At 41.4% G+C, this 22,128-nt stretch overlaps 1 protein-coding gene across 6 annotated transcripts in view; it reads right to left on the bottom strand.

Annotated features, from left to right (window-relative positions):
• hip1 (huntingtin interacting protein 1) overlaps positions 1 to 22,128 on the bottom strand; it is a 299,671-nt gene that overhangs the window by 129,033 nt on the left and 148,510 nt on the right. For all 6 annotated transcript variants that reach the window (XM_078548458.1, XM_078548462.1, XM_078548459.1 and 3 more), the window contains 2 exons: positions 15,335 to 15,391; positions 4,785 to 4,865 (listed from right to left, as the gene is read on the bottom strand). In XM_078548458.1, the coding sequence (XP_078404584.1) occupies positions 4,785 to 4,865; positions 15,335 to 15,391 (138 nt within the window). The remainder of the gene's footprint in view (positions 1 to 4,784; positions 4,866 to 15,334; positions 15,392 to 22,128) is intronic.

Below are 22,128 nucleotides of genomic sequence, written 5' to 3'. Positions count from 1 at the left end.
GGTGAAAGAGTACTGTAATATAGTTCATCTTTTCTTACTTAGTAAATATGTTATTCTTCTGTTAAAAGTTCATCAGCTGGCTCTTGTGGCTCTAGTCACTTTGTTCCAGTGAAGCTCAACGCAAACTGGAGGAACAGCACCTCATCTTCCGACTAGGCACTTTACAGCCTTCTGGACTGAATATTGAGTTCAACAATTTTAGATCTTGAACTCCCTCCTCCATCTCCACCCCCCTCCCGTTTCTTCCCCCTCCTTTTTGTTTTTTCCAATAATTTATATAGATTTTTCTTTTCCCACCTATTTCCATTATTTTTAAATGTATTTCCACCCATTGTTTATTTCTACCTTTTAGTATTCCCCCACCCCCACTAGAGCTATCTGTACCTTATCTGTCCTGTCTTCTACTCTGAATTAGCACATTCCTTTAGATAATATCACCACCTTCAACACCTCTTTGTTCTTTTGTCTGTGACAGCTTTTGGTTATCTCCACCTATTACTGGCTGCTTGTCCCAACAAACCCCACCCCCCCTTAAACCAGCTTATATTTCACCCCTTTCCTATTTTTACTTAGTTCTGTTGAAGGGTCATGAGGACTCGAAACATCAACTGTGCTCTCCTCCGCCGATGCTGCCAGACCTGCTGAGTTTTTCCAGGTATTTCTGTTTCTGTTTTTGTTGTGTACTGTTGAGTGGCTGCTTACCTGAGCAGGGAATGCAAAATCTTGCCAGGTTCACACAAGATCAAGATAGCTTGCACCACTTATGGCCAGCCAGCAGCTCTTAAAGGGGAGATGCAATTTTGCTGGTGCAGATGCTGAAAATTGTTCTAAAGATGATATTGATGAGGCAAAGACACAAGAATGGCACAACATGGCAGACAGCAAGTTCCAAGATTTGTTGAAGCAACACAGGAGCAAAGTCATCGATCCACAGGGAGCCAGGAGGCCTCCAGACAAACTTTTGAGAAAGTGCGGATAGCCATGGCGATCAATGCCAGCAATCCAGACTGAGGACCTCGGGATCCAAAAGAAGTTCAATGACCCCACACAAGTGGTCAAAGCCAGTGATTGTATCTTCAAATGCCATACCCCACCAACTTCACCACTAGCCTCACACATTGCTCAATGGACCACATCCCATCACTCAACCTACCAATAAATCTCTATCAATCACAACCTAGCTGAACAATCATAGATTCACCTCGCCCTCACATGCTTGGCAGTGCTGTAGGCCTCACACCCTCCCTGACAGCTTGCATACACTGCCAGCTATTTATCCACACCAGCCACATCACCCAAATTCATTGTACCACACTCATTTACAGATTTCCCCCTCTCATGCAGGACAAGGTGCCAGACACCACCCCCTAACTGGCAAAGGGACAGACACGGTTGCAGATGATGCCTTGACATCACTGAGGCCATGGCCAGCAGCAGGGCTGAAGTTATTGAAGATGGCGATGTGAAACCATCGAAGATGAGCTTCCTCATAGCTAATCGTCCTTTCCACATCTCACTTAGGCTTTAGTTCACAATCGCTTCTGATTTACAAGCTGCAGATGGTGTAGGCATGCACCTCTTGCTTTTTCCATCTCCTTTCATCACAGCCCTAGCCTTGTCCTTTTAACTTTCAGATGTCCAAGAACTTCAACCTGGTGCACAGTGAAGAAGAAAAAATGTCACTTGCTGTCACACCTGCAGCCACCAGCTTAGTTGCCTTTAAATTATGCTCTAAAATATGCTCAATGGCAGGATCTGTATGTCGTGAAACATCTGCATGAGTGTCCTGCAGCTATGGCAGTGGAACAGTACAACACAGTGCCAGCGCGCACAGGGTCCAGGTCTTGTACTCATTCTGCCAGTGACAATGGCGATGAGGTAATCCCTAGAAGGTCGATGGGTGTGTACAATGGAATGCTTAGCACAATTGGGAGGCCTCACAGAAAACCAGGATGCAATGTCAAGGAACATGAAGGAGTCAGGCACCATCTTAGCACAGGGTTTTGCGCAGAGCTTGGGGCCCCTGGTGAAAATGGTGGCCAACATGATTAGCACACTTGCTAGACACAACCATGATACAGCTGAAGGTTGTTGTCAGCTTTCATCGCAGCATAAGCAGAAACACCCAACGTCTGGGTGCTGAAGTGGAATCTCAGACTGCTGCCATCATAGCTAAGGTTACCAGAGTTCAAAGGAGTTTGAAGGATATCACAACAGTTCATCAATCTGTGCTCCAATAGATGACTAGAAATGACAGAGGCACTGTGGAGCATGAACCTGCTGTCTTCTCTCAGCATGACAGCATTGACCCTCCCAACACTACCTCTCTGCCACTGTCTTTGCTGTTACCCATCAGCCAGCCAGCCCTGACTACTGCCACCCATGTTGAATTGGCGCAGACAAAAACAGGCCTTAGAGGCCCAGGGCAGCTCAAAGTCATTTTGCAAGGCCATCAACACTACCCCACTGAAAGTCAACATCCTTCTGCTAGTCAGCCTGCAGCCACAGGAGTAGCACCGTTCAGAGGCACAAGGAAGACAGGCACTAAGGGAATGCACAAGAGTGATTAGTTGACATTGTTTACAACATGACATGGTGTGATTTATAAATTTGGTTTGGAATGTTTCATTTTTGCTTCTTGGCTAAGCAGACATTGTGATGGTCAGTGCTAGAGGAAAAGTAAGGTGTGGCACTGTTGACAAATGGGAATTGGGGTTGTGTTGACTAATATTATAGTCAGAAGAATCAATAATGGACAGGCATTCCAGGCAGAGCAAAAGCAAGAGGGGGCAGCATAGAAGGGAGAGGACCCTCCTTCTCTGGAGATGGTATAGCTGGTAAAGACTCTGCCCTCATGCTGGCAAGGTCTCACCGCATGCATCAGAGCACCACAAACCTCGATATGTGCTCTGTTGAGTGCTGCAGAGCTCCTCCAGAGCGGCCAAGGTAGCAGGTGCATCAAAAAGCGTCTGAGTGGTCAGCTCTATCATATTTCATGTGACAACATAACTTTTGTTGTGTGCACCCATCCGGGTCTGTATGGGTAGCACATCAGAATCATCAGCCATGTTGTCAAAAGATAGCATTTGTCATCTGGTGGTCACACTTTGGTACCATCATGATTCAAATGCAGATGTTAGAGAACATTTCTGCAGAATGAAAGCACTATAACTACTGCCAGGATACTGAGAGTTGGCCTGCATGATTTACTGTTTATGTTCGGACACCAGCTGGATGTTGACAGAGTGGAATCATTGCAGTCATCATAGAGTTGGCATGCAGCACACATAAAGCAACGTGCATGCAGTCAACATGGATTTACGAAACGGAAATTGAGTTTGACAAACTTATTACAATTCTTCGAGGATATAATGAGCAATATAGGTATAAGGGCAATCAGTAGATATAGTGTATATGGATTTCCAAAAGGCATTTGATAAGGTGCCATATAAAAAGGTTACTGCACAAGATAAGAACTCATGTTGTGGGAAGTAATGTAATAGCATGGATGAAGAATTGGCTAACTAACAGGGAACAGTCAGGATAAGTGGGTCATTTTTGGGTCAGCAAACTAATGAGTGAAGTGTCACAGGGATCAGTACTATTGCCAACTATTTACAATCCAAATGAAATGACTGATGAAAATACAGGGTGTATTGTGGCTAAATTTGCTGACGATACAAAGATAGAACATAGATAGAACACAGAAACACAAGAAAACAAGAAATAGGAGTAGGAGGCCATTCAGCTACTCGAGCCTGCTCTGCCATTCAATAAGATTACGGCATTTAAGATTGTGGCCTTAATTTCACTTTCCTGCCTATCCCCCATAACCCTGAATTCCTTTGTAGATCAAAAATATATCCAATTCAACCTTGAATGTATGCAATGACCCAACCCCCACTGCTCTCTGTGAAACAGAATTCCAAAGACCAAAGACATTTAGAAGAAATTTCTCATCTCAGTCTCAAATGGAAGACCCCTTATTTTGAAACTGTAGGCCTTTGTTCTAGATTTCCCCCATGACGGGAAACTGCATCTACCCTCTCAAGCCCCCTCAGAAGCTATGTTTCAATATGATCACCTCTCAATCTTCTGAACTCCATTGAGTATAGGCGCAATCTGCTCACCCTCATAAGACAGCCCCTTCATCCCAGGAATCAGCCTGATGAACCTTCTCTGAACTGCTTCCAATATAAGTATAGCCCTTTAAAAGATACTAAAACTGCAGATAACACTAGATGTGGTCTCAGCAATGCCCATACATTTGTAGCAAGACTTCAAGTTTTTTTACTCATCCCCTTTACAATGGGCCAACACTCTATTTGCCTTCCTAATTACTTGCATGCTAACTTCTTTGTGATTCACAGAAACAGACACTCAGATCGCTCTGTACCACAGCATTCTGCAGTCTCTCTCCATATAAATACTATTCTGCCTGCTATTCTTCCTGCCAAAGTGAACCACCTCGGATTTTCCCACATTATACTCCATCTGCCAACTCACTTTAGATTTCAATACAGTTTCTTAAAACAATCCCTGCTGAAACCAACCACAGAGCAACCTATGTTAGACCTGGTAATGTGTAATGAGACAGGATTAATGACCTCATAATAGAAAATCCTCTAGACAAGAGTAATCATAACATAATAGGGTTTCACATTCAGGTCCTGTTTGGGAACATTACTCGAGGAGATTGTTCTAGGCAGAGATAAAATTGAAGGATCAATGCATGGACAGAACCTTAACAAAAGTAAGGAAATAAAGGCAGAGAGGTTACTTACTTTACTGTGGAATTCCATCTTTGTTATTAATAGTTTGAGGTAGGTACAGCTCAGTCTCCCATAACCTTCACTTAAGTGACCCTTTGGGAGAAAAGAAAATAAAAACAAAATTATTTTAAGCAAATCTCAAGTCATTCAAATGGTAATTCAAACCTTGGTTCACTGGGAGATCACAAAGTTCTTCTTCGGCTCAATTCTGATGAAAGGTCACAGACTTAAAACATTAACTCTGTTTTTCTCTCCACAGATGCTGCCTGACCTTAAGAGTATTTCCAGCAATTTTTACTTTCATTTCATCCTAGGCTATGCTGAGTTAACCAATCTCAGCCAGGCCAACTGGCACGCTACAGCAGGCCTCCGTACCCTTCTACTCAGAAGGTGGGAAGAAATCAGCAAGCTTTTTTCTTCTGGGTTGCAATTTTGTAAAGCTTGCTTGAAGTTGAATGTGTATAAACGGCACGTGAGGACAGGAACAACTTTAGCTAAAACAAAAACAGAAATACCTGGAAAAACTCAGCAGGTCTGGCAGCATCGGCAGAGAAGTACAAAGTTGACGTTTCGAGTCCTCATGATCCTTCAACAAAACTAAATAGAAATAGGAAAGGGGTGAAATATAAGCTGGTTTAAGGGGGGGGAGGGGGGGGGTTGTTGGGACAAGCAAGCAGTGATAGGAGCAGATAACCAAAAGATGTCACAGACAAAAGAACAAAGAGGTGTTGAAGGTGGTGATATTATCTAAAAGAATGTGCTATTTAAGATTGGAGAGCAGGACGAGCAAGGTAGCTCTAGTGGGGGTGGGGTGAAATAAACCATGGGTGGAATACATTTAAAAATAATGGAAATAGGTGGGAAAAGAAAAATCTATATAAATTATTGGAAAAAACAAAAGGGAGGGGGAAGAAACGGAAAGGGGGTGGGGATGGAGGAGGGAGTTCAAGATCTAAAGTTGTTGAACTCAATATTCAGTCCGGAAGGCTGTAAAGTGCCTGGTCGGAAGATGAGGTGCTGTTCCTCCAGTTTGCGTTGAGCTTCACTGGAACAATGCAGCAAGCCAAGGACAGACATGTGGGCAAGAGAGCAGGGTGGAATGTTAAAATGGCAAGTGACAGGGAGGTCTGGGTCATTCTTGCGGACAGACCGAAGGTGTTCTGCAAAGCGGTCACCCAGTCTGCATTTGGTCTCTCCAATGTAGAGGAAACCGCATTGGGAGCAACGAATGCAGTAGACTAAGTTGGGGGAAATGCAAGTGAAATGCTGCTTCACTTGAAAGGAGTGTTTGGGCCCTTGGATGGTGAGGAGAGAGGAAGTGAAGGGGCAGGTGTTGCATATTTTGCGTTTGCATGGGGAGGTGCCGTAGGTGGGGGTTGAGGAGTAGGGGGTGATGGACCTTTTTCCAGGTATTTCTGTTTTTGTTTTGGATTTCCAGCATCCGCGGTTTTTTGTTTTTACAACTTTAGCTATATTGCTGTGATGGGTGAATTGTTTGCTAACACTTCGATCTAAATTGTAACACCAATGGCAGCCCATTCATTTTGATGGATTGCCAATGGCATTATATCAGAAAACTAAGTTTTTGTGTCTCAGCTCACATATTAAGAATGGAGACTTCAGCAAGATCTTGGGTGGGTGCTGGCACTCAAGAAAACAAACTCCAGTCGGGTCAGCACCCCAAGGAGAGAAAGATGTGAAAATTTGGACAATACTAGTAGGACAATCCATACAATTGCAGCTGCTCTGAACTAACAAATAATGCAGTAGAGAATTACAATGGTGTGCACAATTAGTACTAGTTACTGGAACATTAGCCCTGCAGAAATTCCAGACAAGGTAATCCTGTCAGGCTCCTATTCAGAAGGACACAATGTTATTACTTTCAACTGAAGACAACACCAGCAGCTCAATATGGTGAAAGAACTTGATATAGGGTTGTAACAGTCTACACGAACAAACAATCAGTACTCATCCTATTATGGCCTCTTGTACATCCCCAATTTACTTCATATCACCATTGGCAACCATGTCTTCAACTGCCCAGGCAATAAAGCCTGGAATTCCCTCCCTAAACATCTCTATCCTCCTTTAAGTCACTCCTTAAAACCTCTGTCTTTGACCAAACTTTTGGTTCCCTTCCTAATATCTTTGTGTGGCTGTGTCGAGTTTCATTTGATAACGCTCCTTCAAAGTGCCTTGGGACATTTTACTGCATTAACAATGTTATATAAATGCTCTTGTTGAAGAACATTAACCCATTTTTCAGATGAAGACAGACTATGATATTTCTGTCATTTTACTTCAGATTTCCAGAGTCTGCAATATTTTTTTTATCCCCTAAGGCTGTCACCATCAAATAGCAGAGCTATATTGTCATATAAAATAATCAGAAGCTTTCAGTGAAGAGAGGAGATAGAAAAACAAGCCATTAGATTATTTAGATCTGCAGTTTTGACCTACGATTATCTCAGGCTTCACAAAACCTCAGAACTTCACTCGGCTTCAAATGCGTCATCGACACACCTAAACACAAGCTTATAAGGATCAGAAGTTAATCTTAGGATCTTTGCACAGTTACATCAAACCTACTAGCACAGATCAGGCTTCAAATCCAGGAAAACCATTTTTGAATATATATGCATACACAATATTTAAAAATTAAAAATGTTACGGCAACAGTCATACTTTGCAATCCATATATCTCAAGTTGTGTAATGCAATTTCCTGTCTCATGCTTTAATATCAGAGCCATAATATCTACACCCCACCCTCCACCCCTAGTATCCCTGGTGGGGTTGTGCTTTCAGCTATCTAGCTTCCATACTCCTATGTTCCCTCCCTGCCTCTGCAGTTCCCTTTTCTCCTTTAACCCCCTTAAAGCCTCCGTCTTTGACCAAGTTTTAAGTCGCCGCTCCTACACCTCTCACTTTGGTGTCCATTTTTTCTCAAAGTACGCTTTGATGAAGCGCCTTGGGTTTTTTTTTTGCATTAAAAGGCCATATAAATGCAAAATGTGAAAATCTGAATTAACAAAGCAAAAACTGATCATGAACTAAACTGAGCATTCATCAAACATAAACTTAAAATAGTTTCTTCACATAGCTGTTGATCGATATTTTCTTGATCAGTGTATGCAACTAGAATTAACAATTGAAACATAATACATAACTAACTGGATACTGTTGGCTCAATACTAAACCGATCAGAGAACTAATTACTTCACATTAGAAATAGCAGCACAAAATCTGGGGTTGGAATTACACTAATAGTTCTACAGGTACAGCACAAAAACTATGTTATCCAGGATACAGATGCACAGACCACATGGCAACCAGGCAAAAAGGACCAGGGAATTCTGGCTCCTGGGGGTAAATTGCATGTGAAGGAGCAGAAGGAAGGTTGAAAGAAAAGAGAAAAAAAGTGAAAAAAAGGCAAACGGGCACTGGAAGAGTTGTAGATTTGCAGTATTTGAAGAGTTGCAGACCCTGTTCCCAAGACGCAAACACTACCTAGAATATACTGGATAGAACAATAGCAGCGGTCATATATAACATGAAGAGGAACTCTCCTCCAAAAACGTCATTGAGGCTAGGTCAATTGAAAATTTCAAAACTGAGACTAATAGATTTTAGTTAGGTAAGGCTATTAAGGATAAATGGATTTGAGATAGAGATCAGCTACAATCATAATGAATGGCAGAACAGGCTTGAGAGACAAACGGCCTACTCCTGTTCTCAAGTTCCAGAGGGAATGCTCGGGAGGCACTTGTTAGCTAACCTCAGTCACAGCAGCCTGAGGCACCCAGACCCAGACCATGTTCAGATGCTGGTCACTTGGAAGTCTTAGTATTGGAAATAGCTTCCTTCAGCAGTGCTGCAGCAAAAGTTTCAAAATCTATTATGCATCTGCTGAGTTTCATTTGATGATTATGAAAATAACTGAAAGGAAAAGAGGGAGAAAATAAAGAACTTGCACCTTAAGCAAAAATTGCAAATCCATCACAGAGATGGTGCAAAAAAATTATAATGTAAATAATTGAGAATTTGAGGTTTAAGATGGAACAGGGACTTTCATCAAGTTGACTTGTTTTTTTTAAAAAAGGGGCTCAATAAACAGCATTACGCGGTGTGTAATGTCTCTATTTCAGGGTGGTCAGGTGATATAGAGGTTTAGTAAATTTCCTGCATTGAAGCAAGTGAAACCTGCCACATTTAGGTGAAAAAAATAACCACAATAAATATCAGATAGCGCACTCCAGATCCCAGACTACCCATGACCTACTGTATATATCATCTCTGTTGAAGATATTATTCAGTTTAATTTTTCTGCCCTTCTCTTCTGAAGGCACAGATTGTTACTGTTGTTTAGTTCAATGGGCAATGGAGGTTTTTTCATACTTCATTCAAGTGGCTATTGTTCACGATTGAGGCGAGACAGCAAATGTCAGCAGATTTTCATTAAGTACATGACAGTTAAACCCAAACCTGGATTCAATCCATGTCCACACAAAGAATTTCCAGCAGGAATCACTGGACAGTCATCAGGAGTAGGAGAGTCCTGGCTGAATTGTTCAGAACACCGAGGCGTGTCGCATCCCGACAGTGCCCTAGCAAACATGGTAATTCAGCATAAAGTGTTACTGAAATTGGGACCGTAAGGTCTGGTTAACAGTGCCAGATCAAGCTGTACATTTAATCACTAAGCCACCATGGAGCTGAGAATCAGACAGCACAGAAGAGGGCCACTGGTTCCTTCATGCCCACATCAGCTCTTACGGAGCTATCCAATTTGTCCCACTCTCCCTCCTCTTTCTCAATAGATCAGCATATGTTTGCTTTTCAACATTCACACTTTCGTAAATTATTACTGATTCTGTTTCCACCACAATTTCAAGGAGTGCATTCCAGGTCATACCTTGCAGCGTTAAAAGAAATCTCATCCCCCACTGGCTATTTTTACCATTTATCTCCAATCTGTGTCCTCTGCTGATCAACCCTGCTGCCTGTGGAAACAGTTTCTCCTTATTTATTCTATCAAAAACATCCATAATTTTGAAAAAAATCTATTAAATCTTCACTTAACCTTCTCTGCTCACAGGAAAACACCATCAGCTTCTCTGGTTTCTCTCTGGAACTGAAGTCCCACATCCCAGGTACCATTCTGCTAAATCTCCACGAATCTCAAAAAGTTGTCATGCAGGTACAGCAAGTGATTAAGACTGCAAATGGAATGTTGGGCTATAATGCAAGGGGATGGAGTATCAAGTAGGGAAGTCTTGTTACAACTGTACAGGGTATTGGTGAAACCACACCTAGAGTATCAATGTACACTTTTGGTCTCCTTATTTGAGAAAGGGTATGTTTGCATTGCAGGCAGTTCAGAGAAGGTTCACGAGGCTGATTTCTGGGATGAAGGGGGTGTCTTATGAGGAAAGGTTGATTACAGGGGCCTATACCACCACCTGGAAGTTCCGCTCCCAGTCACACACATCCTGACTTGGAACTATATTGCCATTCCTTCACTGTCACTGGGTCAAAATCCTGGAATGCCCTCCCTAACTACACTGTGGGTGTGCCTACATGACATGGACTGCAGCGGTTCAAGAAAGCAGCTCACCACCACCTTCTCACGGGCAATTAGGGATGAGCAATAAATGCTGGCCTAGCCAGTGATGCCCACATCCCATGAACGATTATTTTTTAAAAATCATTGGAGTTTAGAAGAATGAGGTGATCTTATTGAACATACAAGATTCTGAGGGGGCTTGACAGGACAGATGTTGAGATGGTGTTTCCCCTCGTTGCGGAATCTATAATTGGGGGCACAGTTTAAAAATAAGGGGTCTCCCATGTAAAAACAGAGATGAGAGGGCATTTCTCCTCTCAGCGGGTCATTAATCTTTGGAATTCACTACACAGAGAGCAATGGAGGCTGAGTCATTGAATATATTCAAGGCTGAGTTACACAGATTTTTGACCTATAAGGGAGTCAGTTTGTAGGGCAGACAGAAAAGTGGAATTCAAGCCATGATCAGAATCACTGTGATCTTATTGAATGGCGGAGCAGGATCAATGGGACAAGCTAAACCTGTTGCTATTTCTTACGTTCATCCTCTTCAAACACTCAGCATCCTTCCCAACATGTGTCCAAAAAGACATCTACACTACTTTATTCGAAGGACGCAAAGAATACATTTGAACCTAGGAGTTGGTTGAAAGAAGAGCCACAGAACTGATCTCAGCCATTAGGGGACTGATCTATTTAGAAAATCTTTGGCTTCTCAACTTAGAAAGGCGGTGACCGAAATGTTACTTTTTAAACAGTGCTGAAAAGACCAATCTGGAACACTTCTTCAAACTCAAAGTCAAAGGCAAGCTCAGGGTTGAAATCAGGAAGTCCTTCACTTAAGGTGAACCTCTTTGTCAAGGACTTTTGCTGATGAATGAAGGCAAAAATAAATCTAAATCATTTCAAGAAATACAGCAGTTGAATGCCATGATGGACGGTGCAGGGTTATTGGATGAATAAATTAAAATGGGTTGAACATCATTCCTTATTTGTATGTACTCTGTGATTAGGAGTGGTTTGACCTTCCCTATTCAACATTTAACATGAAACCATGTTACAAGTTTCATCTTATGTTCCCATTTGCCCTCTGACAGTCACAGGTTTGCAGAGTAGAATAATAAACAACTCAGGATTTCATGCCTTAATAGCTTAAAAATATTCTTGCAGAAAAATTCAAGACGAGAGGCTGCATGTCTTCAGGAAATTGCCTAAAAGATAGCACATTTTACAATCAGTAGGTTATTATTTTTGATACAACTCATGCAATTTTTTTTAAAATCCACCATTTTCTATTTTATTGGAGACACCATTGACACAAGCTAGCAAACTCAGCACAGAGTGGGGATCGAACCAAGGAACTTCCCACTCGAGGCGATTCAACTAGTCAATGCTAATCCTATTATTTCAGGAAATATTTTGTATAGTTGAGCAATAGTTAGGGCAACACTGTCTTATTCAAGATGATCCCCATGCTCTTTCATGGTTACAGGTAACTGAAACTGCTGACCCCAGTGTGGTAAACTTCTTCAAACCATAGCTAAAAGTAGCAAAGCTGCACCTCACCCAACTTGAAAACTGCAGTTCCAGCAGCATATTAGCTAGGCTCCTTTACCTTTGAGAGCTTGCATTTTTTTTTAAGGAAACAAAGATGGTTTGCCACAAAATCATCTATGCTATCGAAATAACATGTCCCATTACTGCACTAAATATTGAATTATAGGTTTTCTACCATTCCCCATTTTTCCTAAATATGACATGGCTGTGATAAAGTTCCATTGGCATCAGATGCCAGACAGTGGCCACTGTCAAGATACTGGCTGAGGAAAGCATTATAGCCAAGACTGACCCTGCTGTCATTTATAATGATAATGTTTTAAAATGTCTCTTTCCTTTTCAACATCTTCACAGAAATTCCAGTAAGCAGCCTGGTCATTTATGATCCAGATATGGTATTGCCACGTGATCTGGCTTTCCACAGCTTATGAGACATGCAACTAACAACTGCAGTGAGTTCCATATTGAAAATTGTGCAGATTCATCCTTTATTTTCAATCATTTTGTTAAACAGAATATCAGAACTCTCAGGTCAGAACTTCAATCAGTTAAAACAGCTCCAATATTCACATTCTGAAATGCATAGGAACAAGGATTATGATTGATCAATAGTAGAATAATGCAAGAATGAGTGATAAACCTTCAGAAATGTCCCTTTCAAATCTTCAGAAGAAGTTTAACAATTCTGCTTCACAAAGTTTCAAAACGATCGCTGCAGACAAAGTTTCTCTCTTCCTCTTCTCCACCAACACTTCTGGTTGGGATTCAGAAGTGAATTCCCTTCATGGCTAAGACTCAACTTCTTTTAAAAATGCAATTTCCTTGGATATTAAAGGGTTCTCACCAGGCTTTGATGATATCAAGATTCTAAAACACCACAGGTAATGAGGCTAGATGGTCAGCTGTAAATGATAAGGTTGCATCTTTAACAATTAAAGTTTTAAGGTATTGTATTTCAAACAAAGCAGCCGACAACCATTTAAACACAATCTCTCCTGAACAGTTATATGCATTCTAGGCTATTATACACTATTCCCAGGTTATCAACACACAATGCCCTCATTCCGAAGCAAAATACTGCATACGCTGGCAATAAAAACAGAAGATGTGGGTCAGTCAGAATCTGAAGAGAGAAACAGAGTTAACATTTCAGGTTGTTGACCTTTCATCAGAACACAATACTCTCATGTCTGAATAATCAATGAACAAAAGTGCTAACAGAAGGATACAATGATTTGTATTTTGGAACAATGATCAGAGTTTAAGTTGATGTCTTAGCTTTAAGGCACCAAACAGGATGGTGAGGTGGCACTTGCAACATTGATTTTAAATTTGTACAAAAGGTAGAGATATTCAATTTTCATAAATTTTCAGCAAATCACATCCAAGTAAATGCACTATCTGGCAGGATTCAACGATTAACAGGCAATAAAACCCATGGTGATGTACAGTTCCATGAGCACTGGCAGCCTTCCATTATTTGGCCCAGGTGGCTATTCTCAATGTGTGCTGCTTCAATCAGCTTGTGTCAAAAGGCTAGTAAACCATGCGAGGGACTGTCCGAAAACAATATACAGACACGAACACATTTGACCCAGTTTTCTTTCTTTCCTTGCCTATCCAAGAACGCTCGAGGCCAATAATAGCATTCCCACTGGCAACCTGAATGATATTAGCTCAAGGTAACACAGGTTCAGAAATTGCAATACATTTTACCCACCAAGCCATTAATTTGAAATAAACTTCCAGACTTAAAATGCATATTTTAAATGCTTGCATTTAGTAGTACACAGTGGATTGGAGGGCTCAGGCAGCCACTGAAGTAAAGTCACTCAAGAAGTGGTTTATTTTAATCCAATTTCATTCAATACCAGGAAAGTAGCAATCAGCATTTCAGGAAATTGTCCTTCCAAGTTCAGCCATCTAGTTCCTAATCTCTGGAGTTCCCTCCCTAAACCTCTTTACCTCTTGCTCCTTCTTATAAATCATTTCATGATACTTACTCTTTGACACAGTTTTTGGTCACCTGTCCTAATAACACCTAATGTCAAATTTTGTCTGATGACATTCCTATCAAATGCCAATGAAAGTATATGTGTATGGACCTGAAGTGCATAAGAGCCATTTAACAATGAAGTATTTGTGAAGAAGCCTAGAAGACACTTACCTCACCTTTGTTTTCCTTTATTCTTTCATAGAATGTGGGCAGTGCTGGCAAGGCCAACATTTGTTGGCCATCCCTAATTGCCCTTGAACTGAATGGCTTAGTCATCCATTTCAGAGGGCAGTTAAGAGTCAACCACATTGCTGTGGGTCTGGAGTCAATGTAGGCCAAGCTGGGTAAGGACAGCAGATTTCCTTCCCTGAAGGGCATTAGTGAACCAGATGGGATTTTTACAACAATCAATGATAGTTTCACAGTCACCATTACTGAGTCTAGCTTTCATTCCAGATTTATTAATTGAATTTAGATTCTACCAGCTGCCGTGGTGGGATTTGAACCCCATGTCCCCAGAGCAATAGCCTGGGCCTCTGGATTACTAATCCAGTGACATTACCACTGCACCACCGTCTCCCCCTGACAAAAGGGGAGAGGTGCTACAGAGTTATAATATGAAAGATTAAACATACAATCATTATAATGATTTATTAAATAGGCCGTTAAAGTTGAAAGCAGACTGTTCAGTTCCCTCCAGAAACTTGGCACCAAAGGTTGATTCCAATCCTCTTCACAGCTCCCCACTCAGGCTGAAGCCAACGAACAATCTGCAACCTTGATGCACTGTTCAGCCCAGAGACCAGTTTAAAGCCACATACCCAGTCCCTCATACTGCCAATTTCCACTGATGTAACATGGTCTACGCCCATCCGTACCTCATCCTCATTGCCTCTGAAATCTTATCAACCCTCATTGGATTCCTGTGCTCCATTCCATACAAATTCCACTCATCCAGAACTCTATCTATCTGTCTCATCTAATTCTGTACTAAATCCCGATAACTTCTTATGCCCATCTCACAGATCTCAAATAGCTCAAAGTGCCCAGACCATATCCTACAACCTCCTGCAACCCAATGTCTCAGCTCCCATCTTCTGCTCTTCTAACTCTCTTCTATTATTGGTAAAGAGCCTTCACCAATTAGAACCCTGCACTCTGGACTTCTCCTAAACTTCATCATCTTGCCATCTCTTTTCATAAGACTTCAAATACCTTGAACTTACTTGCTTGAACACAGCTTCAGTACCTCCTGAACTACTCCCAATTCCTGTCATGTGTCCAATTATTTCTCATCTTAGTGCTATTTCTAAGTGCCTATAGCCTTGAGCAATGTTTAAATCAGGTTCCTGTACATGTTTCTCATAGGCATGATAAACGTGGCCCCACACAGGCTTGTATACCAGAGGGTATTCATAAATAAGAACTCCACTGCACATACCCACATCCTGCTCATGTCGTTCAGCTCATTCTTATATCGCATGGAGTCCAGCAAAACCTGTGATATAATGAATAATCCAAGTATGAGAGAATGCTCAACAAAATACTTCAGAACATCTGATCCAAACAAACCTAGTTAACCAGAAAATATATATGCACACATTCACAAATAATACATGACAAAAGCATTACAACAGGCTAGATGTATTTTACAGTTAATAGGCATGGGCAACATGCATAGGGAATGGGGTGGGATAGAAGGAACATTTAGTAGGAAGGCCCCATCAGCTCACACCAGAAACATTACCCACTCAGTCCAATTGGAAAAACAGGCTATTACAGGAAAATAGTTTATGCCAGACTCACAGCTATACAGACCAAAAATCATAGCCATTATTCTTATCTTCCTTTCCTGAAAATGTTTGCTGGGATATGGGTTCCATGGGTGTTAACAGCCTTTCTTCAAGGCAATATTCATCATTTGAGAGTCTTAATGGTTTTTTCAGTAGGCTATTCAACTGTAAAGGGCATTACAATTTAGCCTAACCCAGTCCGTCGCCGAACATCCATACACACTTTCCATTATGGCTCACTGACAATGATCATGAAGGGACCCTGGCTAAGTTTCTCCTCTCCACCCCAAGGGCAAGCCAATTTAGGCTTTAACCACTGCAAAACCTTATCTACTGATGAAACATTTAAACATGTTGAATTAGCAGATGTTTTACTCAAATACTGTATATCCCAATAATGCAGTGCTCATGGAAAGATTGTTGGAATCTCAAGTTGGCTCCAAGATGGTACGCTTGATGACAGGAGACTAAAACCAAAATGATCCTTCAACAAACATGGTGACTGGTTGGCCCAGGAAGATCTATAGTAATCTAGAATGACATTGACAACAGATAGTTTGCCTATGTTAGGAAAGAGAGATAGTCTAAGCAAGTTATGTTTGTATTTGCGGGTGTTAAGAATGAGTTTTACTTTTGAAGTATCAGCTTGATTCGTATTTCTGTATCTGTGTATCAAGAAAGGTCAAATGGAGTTTCAGTTCCACTTTAAAAAGGTGCTTGCATTTCTAATGAGGAGTTTTACAACCCTAAAGAGAAGGGCAACATACAAGGGTGGTGGGGGGGGGGGGTGGTTGGGCTGTTGCCTAACAACAAGAGCCCAGAGAGGCACACACAGAGAAGACGAAAAACAGCAATTGTTTTGGAAGTTGTTTGAGTGCAGTTGGTTATGAAAGTTGCTGCCAGGAGAGACTGGAGCAAAGGGAACAGATAGCCAGTCCCAAGCTAAACAAAAAGCCCAAAAATCCAGGGGAGTTTAAGAGAGGATATTCCAAAGAAGGCCTTCTAGTCAAAAGAAGAACAGGAACCTGGGGAAAGCTCCTGTTAATTAAGTTAAGAGTGAGGGGCAGAAGGAAAGGCTCCAAGCTTCAGATTTAAAGTGACAAAAGCTGCAGAAAGCAGATTTAAAGTGAGAACAGTTTGCAAGAGGCAAGAAAGCCCAAAGAGATAGTGATGGTCTGTAACTCTATGGTATGGGCATATGAAACAGTGGTGTACTGTTGATGGCTGAGCTGGTGACAGAGAGCGCGTGGAAGACAGCTTGAATGCTAGAAGTGAACCCTTGCGGAATGCATCTGAAAGAAAGCGTGGTTTGGGAGAAGATTCCAAAACGAGTTTTTGGAGAGTGGAGATTGGAAACATTCGTGTGAAAGACGGACTTCAGTGAGACTGGTTGGCTCATGGTGTGACAAGCATCTGGGAGGAGTTGAGGAGAGATCCATAGCATCTGGTTGAGGTGGCATCTGTCACTTGGTTTCAGAGTGTGGTGTGTCTGACCATCGGGTGTCTATTGGTTTACATGGACTGTGTACATTAGAGTATAAGATAGCTTTTGTAACTTGTGTTATCCTTACAAATCTGTATATATCTATAAAGGTATAGCTGTAGATGAAGGAGTATTGTAGTATAGTTCATCTTTTCTTGTTGAAAAAATGTTTTATTATTTTGTTAAAAGTTCATCAGCTGACTCCTGTGACTCTGTTCAGTAGCTACTCTCCACGTATCTAAACAAACAAATAAAAGTTAGGATCTATCAAGCTGGGTTCCACTCTAGGATCAGGCTTGTCCAGGGGTAATCTTAGCTGGGGATCATAACAGCCTGGCTTATTGATGAGAACTATACTTACTATCTGGCTCCAGTTAATCCTGAAAGCAAGTGTCTTAATGGGTCAGGCAGTTTTGCTGGACAAACAGTGGCAAGCTTGCCAGTGCTCCATAGTTTTTGCTCCAGCAACACCACTGTGCACATTTGGGAGTTCTTGTTTTTGCCCCAGCAACACCACTGTGCACATTTGGGAGTTCTTAATACTGCGATCAATCCAACTACACCCAAGTTCTTTTGGTGACATGCCCCCACAGAGTGTGCGCAATTCTCATCAGGCAACAGGAAATCACCTTGGTACTGAGACTCTTCAGCCACAATGAAGGACTTCACATTACTAGCTGACCATTAAAAACAAATGCAGTGTCATTTAGCATATTCATACACAACACAATGAACTTTTATGTTGCACCAATAACTTGTTTCATATTCTTAAGGTTTTAGAACAGCACAATATACTGTACATTGGCCTTCCACTTCTGTTCTCCTCCATTCTTACATATCCAAGCAAAGCTGATCTTTGTTAGGTGAGGGTAAATCCAGAAGCACTGACTTACTACAAAAAGTTGTGTCCCTTGCCACCACTGATAGAAAACAAGTCATCCAGGTTGAATTCCTGAATGTAGCTGACAGCAAGAAAATTGAATGTGTGCCATTGGCTGTAGTTTTTAAAATGCCATTAGCTCACCACCTGTAATTGCTTCTACCACTAGTGACAGATATCAAAACACCATCCTGGTGTTAAACGGCTAAAAATATTCTCTCCAGACACAACTAAAGTTATGGAGGACAATTCTTTAATTGCATCGTTGGACATTTCCACTTTGAGTGGTACAACAGGAAAAGTGTCACCGACTCACTCACCATTTAACTCAAGTAATAGCTATAGATGTGACTAGTATAATTAAGTAGATCTAGCACAACTTCTTTTAATTAGCATACAGTCAAATTCTGTCTCAACTCCTAGGTCCTATTCAATCAAGGTCTCTATTAGAAAAATTGCCTGCTTCAGTGTTATAAAGAATAGTAGCAGTATAACAGATTATATTCTCTGCTACATCACAATTTTAATGATAGGCAGTTCCCATCTGGCCTCTAGTTTGAGCTTTGAACTCCATCCAGCTCGATACCAGTCAACTGAAAATTAAGATAAAAGCAAAATACTACAGATGCTGGAAATCTGAAACAAAAACAAAAATAGCTGGAAAAACTCAGCAGGTCTGGCAGCATCGGCGGAGAGGAACACAGTTGACGTTTCGAGTCCGTATGACTCATCAGAAATTAAGGCATGGCTCAGGAGCATCAAGAAGGAGAGATAAGAAGCCTGACAAAGTGGAAACTCTATGCTTGATAAATGGAGTTACCCTCACCAATGCTAATCAATAATATAACTTTACCCATTGGATATGCTATACTTAGGATACAAATATACACACATATAGATGGATATACAACCAGGAAAGAATGAACGCAAGTGACGCAATCTTGAGAGATGGTTTCTCTTTGTTTGGTTATATGTCCTTGATTTTATTTGAAGCATTAAACTTCGAATAAGTGAAACTTTGCTTGTGAGTGTATTGTCATGCCATCATTGATTGAACTCAAACAGAACTAGTGTATTAACTGTTTGATCATTCTCCTATACTCAATGTAGAGATACCACCCCCCCTTAATAACCTTATGACTGGAGACGCAATACTTCACTTCCCAGAGGCTCCTAACCATGTAACCATGTGCAGGCTTCCTAAATAACAACAGATCCCAGTTTGGAGCATGATGGGACATCATTAACATTCATGGTCAGAGAAAACAAAACAACTCTAAGTTCGCAAATAGTTTGCAGGTCCCTCCCTAAAAGCACTGTGGGTGTACCTACACCACTTGGACTACAGCGGTTCAAGAAGGCAGCTCACCGCCACCTTCGAGGGCAATTAGAGACGAGCAATAACTGCTGGCCTAGCCAATAACATCCACATCCCATGAAAGAATAAAAACTCAGCCTGAAAACTATTAGTCGCAAGGCTGACCACTTCCGCATGTTGCTTGTGCTTCTTTTGCAAATCACTTGAAATCTGTGTCCTGTCTCCTGATCCTTCCACCAAAGGGAACAGTTGCTCGCTATTTACTATGTTTAGACTCATGATTTTGAGCACCTCTATGAAATCTCCCTTCATCCTTCTCTTCTTTAAGCAGAACAACTCCAGTTTTTACAATCTATCCATGTAGAAGTAGTTTAACTGTGCCATTCCACCCAAAGGTCAGGCATGGAGATACAAGTCCAGGTTTCATCAGGATATCGAAAGGCTGCCACAATTCATTAGCAATGAAGCCTCAAATCACTTCAACCTGAACTCCATTCATCAACAGAGCATAAGCTGGTAGTGTCAAAGGTAGACTGGAAACTAAAACTATTTCTCTTGCAAGTTAAGTGCAACAAGATGGTTTGCTGTCATTCACAGTTTCTGTCAATGTTGTGTTGGAAGGCATCATTAGGAAAAGTTTTGAAATGAGCCACCTATTCCAGCTTTCTACGTTGATATCACTGAAGAATGCAGTATAGGCTATGCAGGTACCAATGCTGCCGAACCAGGAGAATCAACCCAAATTAACACAACACTATGTAAACAAATTGATTCCTATTGTGTTTTTGGCATTCTCATCTGTGGATCCAAAGCTTCCCCACCTAGGAAAAATCAGGTGTAGAAAAACAATCCAATCCTCACTATGGATGACAGCGGTAGGCTTCATAAAGCTCCAGAGCTGCAAACAGCAAAAGTTGATGACCAGACAATATCTCAAAGCTTCATTTAGCTCAACCAAGATGGCCTCCTCAGTGCAGCATCTATACACAATGGCAACATTCACAGAGGTCAGTACTTGGGGGAAACATGCAGACCTTGGCCATGCCTACCCACGCAGTGGGCAGGAGAATGATATTTCAGCCTAGGCATTATAATGGAGGATCAGTACTACCTCTTTTGAAGGACTGTAGCTGTGAACCACTGTACAATTTTACTTGTTTTAGTGCCCGAAGCCGGACAAAAAAAGGAAAATCCAGCCGCATTACTGCTAAAATGATTTGTGCAAACCAAAGTTTTATTGGAGAAGGGAGAAGAGACAAAGAGCATTACATCTCATTTGCATCACAGAGGACAGTGAATAAATTACACCATGTAAGTTTGGTATTTGCAAATGAATTTCAGCATTTGGAAATTAATTTTTTGCTAAATATATTTTCATGAACAGGTCAGTCCTTTAAATAGTCAAGCATGAGATCAATCTCTAAACCACATCTAGTAGCAGTTGCCACAAAGGAAATAGCAATAAAATGCACACATTAGATTCAGGATGAGAGCTCTTCCCACAGGCCAAGGGAGAACATGTAGAGGACAGAAGGTCCTTCAAAATATTGAACATTGGAAATCAGAGCTGCATAAATCTCAGAGTGACCTTGACCCTGTAAGCTGTCTGATTTCTTAAAGCCAAGGATCAATGCATGACAATCTCTAAGCTCTCCCTTCTAGCGATTAGAGAAGCTGATGAGAACATTAGAGTTAGCAGTACATGGATCCATTGCTTAAACATATAATGTTTTCCAGCAAACTGCTTATTGATCTGTAACAAGCATAAAGGGCAATATCTGCCAGTGCATCTCAGTTGTTTTGTATCATGCTATGTAGGGAACAGCCTGCAGAACGAGCAGTTTCAAAGCATGAGACACAGACAAGAGATAACCAAGATATGCAACAATATGACCAGTCATAGCCAGAGCTGTCAACATTGCAAATTCTAGTTGTGAGATTTTCAAATTGCAAGTGGAGGCATCAACAAGTTAGGCCTGTCATAATCCCAGGCAACAATTAAAAGGCAGTCATGTATTCTCCCTTCCTGTCTCTCTCTCTTCCCCACCTTTCTCGGTTGTCTTTTTTTCGCTGTCTTGTTTCCAACATTCCTTTCTCTCCTTCAATCAGCAACCAAAAGAAACAACTGGTTTCATTTGAGAGGGGGGCAGAGAGGAATTTTCCACAATATTTTGCTGTTATTGGTCTATTTTTTTTAAACCTTCTTGCTTCTCCCAGCAGATTACAAGGCTGCAGCAGGTACAGTATAAGGTGTTTGATCGTCGCATCCCAGCCATCATGAGTGTCAGCAGGCTTGATAGCCCCCCAGATGAGTTTTTCCTGTCCAAGACCTAAGAAAAAGAGTTTCAAGTGTCTTTTCTAATATGAGAAAAAGAAATAGCTACTGTAGATGTTACAGAAGCAGTAAAAAAAAAACTCCCTATAGTCAGTACATCCACTCCAAGATCACCAATTTCCACTTCTGTAACATCACCCAACTACATCCTTGCCTCAATTCATCTGCTGCTCATACCATCGTCCATGTCTGTGTTACCTCTAAACTTGATTCTTCTAACACACTCCTAGCTGGCTGACCAGATTCTACCCTCCATAATCCGAACCTCTGCTTCCATGTCCTTAATCACACAAGTCCCATTCGCCTGACATCCCAGCAGCCGCTGATAAATTGGCACCCAATCATGATTTTAAAACTTACATCTTTGTCTTCAAATTCTTCCATGGTCTTTCCCCTTCCTATCTCTGCAATCTCCTCCAATCACAC

This window comes from Cetorhinus maximus, chromosome 9 (assembly GCF_964194155.1).
Source record: "Cetorhinus maximus chromosome 9, sCetMax3.hap1.1, whole genome shotgun sequence".
In the NCBI taxonomy this organism is placed as follows: domain Eukaryota; kingdom Metazoa; phylum Chordata; class Chondrichthyes; order Lamniformes; family Cetorhinidae; genus Cetorhinus; species Cetorhinus maximus.
Note: the sequence above shows the minus strand (reverse complement) of the source record. Positions and strands in the feature narration are given on the sequence as shown.